This window comes from Salmo salar, chromosome 09, assembly GCF_965601325.2.
Source record: "Salmo salar chromosome 09, fSalSal1, whole genome shotgun sequence".
Taxonomy (NCBI): domain Eukaryota; kingdom Metazoa; phylum Chordata; class Actinopteri; order Salmoniformes; family Salmonidae; genus Salmo; species Salmo salar.
The window spans coordinates 151,911,715-151,923,563 of record NC_138299.1 but is presented as its reverse complement, the minus strand read 5'-3'; the positions used below and the strand labels follow the sequence as shown (position 1 = coordinate 151,923,563).

General features: G+C 46.1%; 1 protein-coding gene across 1 annotated transcript in view; it reads left to right on the top strand.

Moving 5' to 3' along the window:
- The window catches only part of LOC106613232 (metabotropic glutamate receptor 5), a 106,830-nt gene extending 96,531 nt beyond the window's left edge, over window positions 1–10,299 (top strand). The window contains exons 13-17 of the mRNA XM_045724783.2: window positions 1–81; window positions 1,357–1,515; window positions 3,384–3,692; window positions 6,704–6,870; window positions 8,073–10,299. The exon at window positions 1–81 is cut by the window's left edge and continues 106 nt beyond it. Coding sequence (XP_045580739.1) covers window positions 1–81; window positions 1,357–1,515; window positions 3,384–3,692; window positions 6,704–6,870; window positions 8,073–9,057 — 1,701 coding nt within the window. The 3' untranslated portion in view covers window positions 9,058–10,299. The remainder of the gene's footprint in view (window positions 82–1,356; window positions 1,516–3,383; window positions 3,693–6,703; window positions 6,871–8,072) is intronic.
- Window positions 10,300–11,849: the final 1,550 nt, after the last annotated feature.

The window sequence follows — 11,849 nt, the reverse complement described above, 5'->3', positions numbered from 1 at the left end:
CCCCATGCTGCACACTGCTACCTACAGAGACTGGGCATAGGCCTGTCCCCTGCCATGAGCTACTCTGCCCTGGTCACCAAGGTACATCTTCAAGCCCCTCTTTACCTTGATTCTTTCACCTACCATGTCCTTGTACATCTAGATATAAGGATTTTCCAAACAAACTGTGTTTAAAGTCACTATTTCAGATTTCCCTCTCCCCCTATGAAGTCTATTTATTCATTCATTCATTCTCTCTGTTGTGTTTGTTGTTCCAGACTAAGTGTATAGCCTGTATCCTGGCTGTGTTGTTGTTGCAGACTAACCATATAGCCCGTATCCTGGCTGTGTTGTTGTTGTTGCAGACTAACCATATAGCCCGTATCCTGGCTGTGTTGTTGTTGTTGCAGACTAACCATATAGCCCGTATCCTGGCTGTGTTGTTGTTGCAGACTAACCATATAGCCCGTATCCTGGCTGTGTTGTTGTTGTTGCAGACTAACCATATAGCCTGTATCCTGGCTGTGTTGTTGTTGTTGCAGACTAACCATATAGCCCGTATCCTGGCTGTGTTGTTGTTGCAGACTAACCATATAGCCCGTATCCTGGCTGTGTTGTTGTTGTTGCAGACTAATCATATAGCCTGTATCCTGGCTGTGTTGTTGTTGCAGACTAACCATATAGCCCGTATCCTGGCTGTGTTGTTGTTGTTGCAGACTAACCATATAGCCCGTATCCTGGCTGTGTTGTTGTTGCAGACTAACCATATAGCCCGTATCCTGGCTGTGTTGTTGTTGCAGACTAACCGTATAGCCTGTATCCTGGCTGTGTTGTTGTTGTTGCAGACTAACCATATAGCCCGTATCCTGGCTGTGTTGTTGTTGTTGCAGACTAACCGTATAGCCTGTATCCTGGCTGTGTTGTTGTTGTTGCAGACTAACCATATAGCCCATATCCTGGCTGTGTTGTTGTTGTTGCAGACTAACCATATAGCCTGTATCCTGGCTGTGTTGTTGTTGTTGCAGACTAACCGTATAGCCTGTATCCTGGCTGTGTTGTTGTTGTTGCAGACTAACCGTATAGCCCGTATCCTGGCTGTGTTGTTGTTGTTGCAGACTAACCATATAGCCTGTATCCTGGCTGTGTTGTTGTTGTTGCAGACTAACCATATAGCCGTATCCTGGCTGTGTTGTTGTTGTTGCAGACTAACCATATAGCCCATATCCTGGCTGTGTTGTTGTTGCAGACTAACCATATAGCCTGTATCCTGGCTGTGTTGTTGTTGTTGCAGACTAAACATATAGCCTGTATCCTGGCTGTGTTGTTGTTGCAGACTAACCATATAGCCGTATCCTGGCTGTGTTGTTGTTGTTGCAGACTAACCGTATAGCCCGTATCCTGGCTGGCAGTAAGAAGAAGATCTGTACAAAGAAGCCCAGGTTCATGTCTGCCTGCGCGCAGCTCATCATCGCCTCTCTCCTCATCCTGCTGCAGCTGGGCATCATAGTGGCTCTCTTCCTCATGGAGCCCCCACAGGTAGGCTGTGTGTGTGTGTGTGTGTGTGTGTGTGTGTGTGTGTGTGTGTGTGTGTGTGTGTGTGTGTGTGTGTGTGTGTGTGTGTGTGTGTGTGTGTGTGTGTGTGTGTGTGTCCTCTCACTGTCAACTGCGTTTATTTTCAGCAAACTTAACATGTGTAAATATTTGTATGAACATAAGATTCAACAACTGAGACTAAAGTTACACAGACATGTGACAAACAGAAATGGAATAATGTGTCCCTGAACAAAGGGGGGGTCAAAAACAAAAGTAACAGTCAGTATCTGGTGTGGCCACCAGCTGCATTAAGTACTGCAGTGCATCACCTCCTGCACCAGATTTGCCAGTTCTTGCTGTGAGATGTTACCCCACTCTTCCACCAAGGCACCTGCAAGTTCCCGGACATTTCTGTGGGGAATGGCCCTAGCCCTCACCCTCCGATCCAACAGATCCCAGACATGCTCAATGGGATTGAGATCCGGGCTCTTCGCTGGCCATGGCAAAACACTGACATACCTGTCTTGCAGGAAATCACACACAAAATGAGCAGTATGGCTGGTGGCATTGTCATGCTGGAGGGTCATGTCAGGATGAGCCTGCAGGAAGGGTACCACATGAGGGAGGAGGATGTCTTCCCTGTAACGCACAGCGTTGAGATTGCCTGCAATGACAACAAGCTCAGTCCGATGATACTGTGACACACCGCCCCAGACCATGACGGACCCTCCACCTCCAAATCGATCCCGCTCCAGAGTACAGGCCTCGATGTAACGCTCATTCCTTCAACGATAAACGTGAATCCGACTATCACCCCTGGTGAGACAAAACCGCGAGTTGTTAGTGAAGAGCACTTTCTGCCAGTCCTGTCTGGTCCAGCGACGGTGGGTTTGTGCCCATTGGTGACGTTGTTGCCGGTGATGTCTGGTGAGGACCTGCCTTACAACAGGCCTTAAAGCCCTCAGTCTAGCCTCTCTCAGCCTATTGCGGACAGTCTGAGCACTAATGGAGGGATTGTGCGTTCCTGGCGTAACTCGGGCAGTTGTTGTTGCCAACCTGTACCTGTAGTCTGCCACTGCGAGGATGATCAGCTGTACGTCCTGTCTCTCTGTAGCACTGTCTTAGGTGTCTCACAGTACGGACATTGCAATTTATTGCCCTGGCCACATCTGTAGTCCTCATGCCTCCTTGTAGCATGCCTAAGGCACGTTCACGCAGATGAGCAAGGACCCTGGGCATCTTTCTTTTGGTGTTTTTCAGAGTCAGTAGAAAGGCCTCTTTAGTGTCCTAAGTTTTCATAACTGACCTTAATTGCCTACCGTCTGTAAGCTGTTAGTGTCTTAACAACCTTTCCACAGGCACATGTTCATTAATTGTTTATGGTTCATTGAACAAGCATGGGAAACAGTGTTTAAACCCTTTACAATGAAATCTGTGAAGTTATTTGGATATTTACGAATTATCTTTGAAAGACAGGGTCCTGAAAAAGGGACGTTTCTTTTTTTGCTCAGTTTATGTACCCTTTCTTCACCATGGTGCTGTCGATTATTGTTACAATGTCAGTTGGTACGTGTGAGTACCTGTGCTGTGTGTTTTGAGCTTTCATGCCCTTGTAGAAAGCGCAGATGATTACAGGTCTCATCCCGTGTGTTAATCATTGTGCTCTAGTATTATTTATTTGAAGGTTCTCCTCGCTCTTTTGTTTGAATTTCAACCCTGTGTTTTGTATAGTGTTTGTTTGCTCTTCGCCCCCGTGCCTTAACACGGCACGCCGTAATTTGGGTAAAATCAAAAACCCTTTTACACATTCCTGCGCCTGTCTCCCGATCCTTCATGCCAACGTGACACACTGATGGCTTTACTACCTGCAGGTGATCCACGACTACCCCAGCATCCGGCAGGTCAACCTCATCTGTTACACCACCAACCTGGGCGTGGTGGCGCCACTGGGCTACAATGGCTTGCTGATCCTGAGCTGCACCTTCTACGCCTTCAAGACGCGTAACGTCCCAGCCAACTTCAACGAGGCTAAGTACATCGCCTTCACCATGTACACCACCTGTATCATCTGGCTGGCCTTCGTGCCCATCTACTTTGGTTCCAACTACAAGATCATCACCATGTGCTTCAGCGTCAGCCTCAGTGCCACTGTGGCGCTTTGCTGCATGTTCGCACCCAAGGTAAGACACACAACACTAGAGATAGAAAGTGGAGCCAAACAAACTTGAGCTTTAACAACAAAGGAGTTCGACTGAGGGACTTGAAAAGGAATATTTTTTGGAAGATTGTGTTTGGTTATAAGGTTTTTTATTTGTATTTGATGTATTTATTTTTAGGTGGTAGATCAGCTTTTATATTGCTGGTAGATTGTAGCTTCCATCAATGTAATTGTCTGCATCACTTCCAATCCCCCACATATTATTTTTGCAAATATACAGTTGATGTCGGAAGTTTACATACACTTAGGTTGGAGTCATTAAATCTCATTTTTCAACCACTCCACAAATTTCTTGTTAACAAACTATAGTTTTGGCAAGTCGGTTAGGACATCTACTTGTGCATGACACAAGTAATTTTTCCAACAATTGTTTACAGACAGATTATTTCACTTATAATTCACTGTATCACAATTCCAGTGGGTTAGAAGTTTACATACACTAAGTTGACTGTGCCTTTAAACAGCTTGGGAAAATTCCAGAAAATGATGTCATGGCTTTATAAGCTTCTGATAGGCTAATTGACATCATTTGAGTCAATTGGAGGTGTACCTGTGGATGTATTTCAAGGCCTACCTTCAAACTCAGTGAATCTTTGCTTGACATCATGGGAAAATCAAAAGAAATCAGCCAAGACCTCAGAAAAAAAATTGTACACCTCCAGAAGTCTGGTTCATTCTTGGGAGCCATTTCCAAATGCCTGAAGGTACCACGTTCATCTGTACAAACAATAGCATGCAAGTATAAACACCATGGACCACACAGCGGTCCTACCGCTCAGGAAGGAGACGCATTCTGTCTCCTAGAGATGAACGTACCGTGGTGTGAAAAGTGCAAATCAGTCGCAGAACAACAGCAAAGGACCTTGTGAAGATGCTGGAGGAAACAGGTACAAAATTATCTATATCCACAGTAAATCGAGTCCTATATTGACATAACCTGAAAGGCTGCTCAGCAAGGAAGAAGCCACTGCTCCAAAACCGCCATAAAAAAGCCAGACTACGGTTTGCAACTGCACATGGGGACAAAGATCATACTATTTGAAGAAATGTCCTCTGGTCTGATGTAACAAAAATAGAACTGTTTGGCCATAATGACCATCGTTATGTTTGGAGGATAAAGGGGGAGGCTTGCAGGCTGAAGAACACCATCCCAACCGTGAAGCACGGGGGTGGCAGCATCATGTTGTGGGAGTGCTTTGCTGCAGGAGGGCCTGGTGCACTTCACAAAATAGATGGCATCATGAGGAGGAAAATTATGTCATCAGTCAGGAAGTTAAAGCTTGGGTCAGATGGGTTCAGACGGGTCTTCCAAATGGACAATGACCCCAAGCATACTTCCAAAGTTGTGGAAAAATGGCTTAAGGACAACAAAGTCAAGGTATTGGAGTGGCCATCACAAACCCTGACCTCAATCCTATAGAACATTTGTGGGCAGAACTGAAAAGGCGTGTGTGCAAGCAAAGAGGCCTACAAACCTGACTCAGGTACACCAGCTCTTTTAGGAGGAATGGGCCAAAATTCACCCAACTTATTGTGGGAAGCTTGTGGAATGCTACCGGAAATGTTTGACCCAAGTTAAACAATTTAAAGGCAATGCTACCAAATACTAATTGAGTGTATGTAAACTTCTGACCCACTGGGAATGTGATGAAAGAAATAAAATATGAAATAAATATTTCTCTCTACTATTATTCAGACATTTCACATTCTTATAATAAAGTGGTGATCCTAACTGACCTAATACAGGGAATTTTTACTAGGATTAAATGTCAGTAATTGTGAGAAACTGAGTTTAAATGTATTTGGCTTAGGTTTATGTAATCTTCCGACTTCAACTGTATATACATACACTACTGTTCAAAAGTTTGGGGTCACTTAGAAATGTTCTTGTTTTTGAAAGAAAAGCTCATTTTTGTCCATTAAAATAACATCAAATTGATCAGAAATACAGTGTAGGCATTGTTAATGTTGTAAATGTCTATTGTAGCTGGAAACGGCTGATTTTTTATGGAATATCTACATAGGTGTACAGAGGCCCATTATCAGCAACCATCACTCCTGTGTTCCAATGGCACGTTGTGTTAGCTAATCCAAGTTGAGCATTTTAAAAGGTTAATTGATCCTTAGAAAATCCTTTTGCAATTATGTTAGCACAGCTGAAAACTGTTGTCCTGATTAAAGAAGCAATAAAACTGGCCTTCTTTAGACTAGTTGAGTATCTGGAGCATCAGCATTTGTGGGTTCGATTAAAGGCTCAAAATGGCCAGAAACAAAGACCTTTCTTCTGAAACTCGTCAGTCTATTCTTGTTCTGAGAAATGAAGGCTATTCCATGTGAGAAATTGCCAAGAAACTGAAGATCTCGTACAACGCTGTGTACTACTCCCTTCACAGAACAGCGCATTCTGGCTCTAACCAGAATAGAAAGAGGAGTGGGTACACAACTAAGCAAGAGGACAAGTACATTAGTGTCTAGTTTGAGAAACAGACGCCTCACGTCCTCAACTTGCAGCTTCATTAAATAGTACCCGCAAAACACCAGTCTCAATGTCAACAGTGAAGAGGTGACTCTGGGATGCTGGCCTTCTAGGCAGAGTTGCAAAGGAAAAGCCATATCTCAGATTAGGCAATAAAATGAAAACATTAAGATGGGCAAAAGAACACAGACACTGTACAGAGGAACTCTGCCTAGAAGGCCAGCATCCCGGAGTCACCTCTTCACTGTTGACGTTGAGACTGGTGGTTTGCGGGTACTATTTAATGAAGCTGCCAGTTGAGGACTTATGAGGCGTCTGTTTCTGATGTCCATTCGGTTTCATTTCTATTTGCCATATCTTTCAAACTGTGCTCTTTCACAAACACGTATTGGTTATAAGGGGTTTGTGAAGGGTTATAATAGGTGTTATATAGTGCCTAGTGTGCTGTCTATGCTTATGAAGGGTTATGAAGCTCTTCTGTCTGTCTCTCTCTCCAGGTGTATATCATCCTGGCCAAGCCGGAGCGTAACGTGCGCAGTGCCTTCACTACGAGCACGGTGGTACGCATGCACGTGGGCGATGGGAAGTCCTCCTCGGCCGCCAGCCGCTCCTCCAGCCTGGCCAACCTCTGGAGGCGACGCGGCTCCGCCGGAGAGACACTCAGGTGTGTGTGTTGTGTGTGTGTGTGTGTGTGTGTGTGTGTGTGTGTGTGTGTGTGTGTGTGTGTGTGTGTGTGTGTGTGTGTGTGTGTGTGTGTGTGTGTCGCAGGGAATACATAGAGATGCTGTAGAGGCTGTCTGGGGTCACACAGGAGGTAGTGTTTAGTTGAGGAATGTTTCAGACATCGGTGCTGGGTCACTGCTCGCTAAGTGAATCTCATTTGAGGGCAGTTTCAGTAACAGACTTTTTAGTGCAGGGCCATTTCAATGAAGGCCATCTGAGTCAATGCTTCCCCAGCCGCTGTGAGTCTGTCTCTCTCTGTCTGACCTGAGTCTGACCCGCACACCTGATTATGCAGATGCCACTTCCAGGAGAAAGAGAGAGGGGGGAGAGAGAGAGGGGGAAGAGAGAGAGGGGGACAGAGAGAGAGAGAGGGGAGAGAGAGAGGGGGGAGAGAGAGAGAAAGAGGAGAGAGGGGAGAGAGAGAGAGAGAGAGAGAGAAGGGAGAGAGAGAGAGGGGGAGAGAGAGAGAGAGGGGGAGAGAGAGGGGGTAGAGAGAGAGGGGAGAGAGAGAAAGAGGAGGGAGAGAGGGAGATGAAAAACAATTGGAAGAGGACGAGCTAAAGGTCAAGCTCTCCATCTCTAATGGAACAACCATGTGACCAGCCATATGAAATGACAACGTGCTGCTCCACAGAGTCAAAAGGAAAAGAGAAAAATACATTATCTTTAGTCAGCTGGTTACGGTCTCGTTTGCCAAGAGTACAACCAGACCAGTATAAGATGTGGTCCCATGTGACTCAGTTGGTAGAGCATGGCATTTGCAATTGCAAGATTGTGGGTTTGATTCTCACGAGGGACCAGTACGAAAAAAAGTGAAAATGTATGGAAAATGTATGGAAAATGTATGGAAAATGTATGAACGCACTACGATAAGTCGCTCTGGAAACGAACGTCTGCTAAAATGTGTCAGAAACATTCCTCTTTCCGGCTCTTTCTCCCCCTGTTGTCTGTGTGCTGAGGTTATATGAGTCCCCCCATAGCAGCATGATTTAATCAGAAGCTTCGTTATAGATTAATCACACTAATTAACCTGACAATTGGGAGAGAGAAGAGGGGAGATGGAGTGGAGGAATAGAGAAAATGGTTTCTACACTGATATGCACCAGCTGAAAAACACTCATTTCCTGTTTCCTGTCTCTACAGCTCCAATGGAAAGTCAGTATCCTGGGCCCAGACGGAGCGGGGTTCCCGTGGAAACCACCTGTGGCAGCGCCTGTCGTTCCACATCAAGAGGAAGGAGAACAACCAGACAGCTGTCATCAAGCCCTTCTCCAAGACCCCCGAGGGGCGCTACAGTGGGGGCGCTGACCTGCTCCCCCATATGCCCTTGCCCTCCCTACCCCAGTCCCACTCTGATGCAGACAAGACCCTGTATGAACTCACAGAGGCAGAGGAGAGATACCCCGAGGAGAGATACCCAATCACCTACCGGCCTCAGACCCCTTCACCAATCAGCACTGTCAGCCAGCGCATGCATGGGGCGGGACTAAGGGATGAGCCACTTGTGATGGGCGTACCAAGCTACCTGACTGGGGGTTCTGTCGGCGGGGGCGATGCGTGTGACAGTTCTCTGATGGATCAGATCAGCTGCGTGGTTAACCGTTTCACTGCCAACATCAGCGAGCTCAACAGCATGATGCTCTCCCCGTCTCCCACACACTCACACACACACACACTCACCCACACACACACCCTGACGCCCTCCCACCATGCAGACCCCTTCCTCCTCCCCCGGGAGATCCCCCTCCCCTCAACCATGACCACATACGCTGACGTCCAGCCCATCCCCTCTGTAGAGTCCAACGTAGGTGGATGTGCCTGCCTCGCTCACCCCCTGCCACACTCCCCTCACCGTCTCCCTCAACCTCACACCCTGCCTCACCCTCAGGCCTCCCCATCTCCAGTGCGACACCTCGCTGTGGGGGCGGGGTCACCTTTAAGGAGGGCAGAGTTGGAAGAGGAGCTAATGAATCTGACCCCACCCTCGCCCTTCCGTGATTCGCTGGGGTCGGGCAGTGGCTCCCCGGTCTCAGAGTCCACCCTGTGTCTTCCCCCGCCCTCGTCCCCTCCGCCCAAATACGAAATGCTGACCCTGAGAAACTACAGCCAGAGCTCTTCCTCACTGTGAGCGAAGGATGAGAGGAGATGAGGAGACGAGGAGGAGAGTGAAAGTACAGAGACAGAGGGGGGGGACAGAGAAAGAACAGTCTCTTGGGGGAGGACGAGAGAAGATTGGCCTGTCCCTCAGAGAAGTGAAAGCCCTGTACCAGCTAGATGGAGCGATAGGAACAGGACAGATCATCGTGTGATGTCATTGGACGGTGACCTGCAGTGTTTGTGTTTACATGGGTTCAATTAGCAGTGAGGTGAAGTATAATGAAGTATAAATTAGGCATCAAAAGCGAGAACAAGGACTACAAAAAAATACTTTAGCGTTCTGGTGTTTAAAAGTATGACCGTAAGTCTCTCCTTAGAGGTGTGTTTGGTCTTTCTTTGGTAGTGGCCTTAAACTAAAACGGCTGTCAACTAATTAGAGATGTTTATTGTGGTAGGGGGCACCTGCATAGACACATGTGGACCTACTGAGTGTCTAAGAACCTCTAACCTCACAGGACTGACCAGCTGCTGCCATGGACACATGGAAAAACTATAAGGGCTGGGCAGAGCAGCTATGGCCACTGGCGCCCCAACACACACACACACACATGCGCACACACACACATGCACGCAGACATACACACAAACACGTGCATATTGGCTGTTGTGGGGAAAAGTGTAAATACAAAAAGATCTTGGATGGCATCTAAATATCAGATGCTTCTGTTTATACATACCATGTATAGTATGAAATACTGAACAACTGTCTTAGTATTGTTTTTCTCTCTCTCTCTCTCTCTCTCTCTCTCTCTCTGTGTTTCTTTGATCTTTGAGGTCTGTTGGACTATTATTTACTTCAGAAGTTTGAATGTATAATATTTTCTACATGATTCCTGAAGCTTTGGGACCAAACTTTCCACACCTCTGTGTCTGTGATTCTGAGGAGGCATTCTACTAAACTAACCAGTATTGAAAAGTTAAACAGTAGTCAGTAACGTGCTAGAAAACTATCCTGATTCAAGTAGTAAAATCAATCAATCACACTAAAGTGACCTAGACGTGCAGGCAATGTTCCCTCAAAAAAGTGTAGGCGCTGAGCAAATTTCTGGTCTGCTGAGCACAAACTTGAACATTGTTAAAATTCTGTGAAACTTCCAGCGCGCGTTTACTGTTTAAATTACAGTTTTCAGTGGCCAAGTAGGCTACAATATGTTGTTGAGTTGTTTGATGCAAGAAACCACTTTACAAAATAAAATGCATTATTATTCCCATACTATTATTACAGAGAATCAGACAAATGATGCTATCCTCTGCCTTTTGGCTACTTAGATTATTCAAGCCTGTCTCAAAATACAACACTGCCCCTTTAAGACAAAAAAAAGGCTCTTTATCTGACTCACTTTTAAAGGTGTCTAGAAATGTACAGGTTTTGTGCTCAATCACTCCCCTACTGCTGACTACAAATGATCTAGAACTGGCCTAATAACTCACTAACTAGCAAATGATATGAACAAAATGTGCACGTGACTACATGTATCTCTCGCTTTGATCTCAACAAGCTGATCTACTCACCACCACTCCTGCTGTACATGCTGTAAACACAGTCCAGTTCATAGTAAATGGCACAGAACCATATATGGCAATGGTCTATTTGCATATCGACCTACTGCAGCTCTGATTGGTTATGCCACACTGGTCTGGCAGTCGTGGCCAAATGTTTTGAGTATGACACAAATATTAATTTTCACAGTCTGCTGCCTCAGTTTGTATGATGGCAATTTGCATATACTCCAGAATGTTATGAAGGGTGATCAGATGAATTGCATTTAATTGCAAATTCCCTCTTTGCCATGCAAATGAACTGAATCCCCAAAAAACATTTCCACTGCATTTCAGCCCTGCCACAAAAGGACCAGCTGACATCATGTCAGTGATTCTCTCGTTAACCAAGGTGTGAGTGTTGACGAGGACAAGGCTGGAGATCACTCTGTCATGCTGATTGAGTTCGAATAACAGACTGGAAGCTTCAAAAGGAGGGTGGTGCTTGGAATCATTGTTCTTCCTCTGTCAAACATGGTTACCTGCAAGGAAACCCGTGCCGTCATCATTGATTTGCACAAAAAGGTCTTCACAGGCAAGGATATTGCTGCCAGTAAGATTGCACCTAAATCAACCATTTATCGGATCATCAAGAACTTCAAGGAGAGCAGATCAATTGTTGTGAAAAAGGCTTCAGGGCACCCAAGAAAGTCCAGCAAGCGCCAGGACCATCTCCTAAAGTTGATTCAGCTGCGGGATCGGGGCACCACCAGTACAGAGCTTGCTCAGGAATGGCAGCAGGCAGGTGTGAGTGCATCTACACGCACAGTGAGGCAAAGACTTTTGGAGGATGGCCTGGTGTCAAGAAGGGAAGCAAAGAAGCCACTTCTCTCCAGGAAAAACATCAGAGACAGACTGATATTTTGCAAAAGGTATAGGGATTGGACTGCTGAGGACTGGGGTAAAATCATTTTCTCTGATGAATCCCCTTTCCGATTGTTTGGGGCATCTGGGAAAAAAGCTTGTCCGGAGAAGACAAGGTGAGCGCTACCATCAGTCCTGTGTCATGCCAACAGTAAGGCATCCTGAGACCATTCATGTGTGGGGTTACTTCTCAGCCAAGGGAGTGGGCACACTCACAATTTTGCCTAAGAACACAGCCATGAATAAAGAATGGTACCAACACATCCTCCGAGAGCAACTTCTCCCAACCATTCAGGAACAGTTTGGTGATGAACAATGCCTTTTCCAGCATGATGGAGCACCTTGCCATAAGGCAAAAGT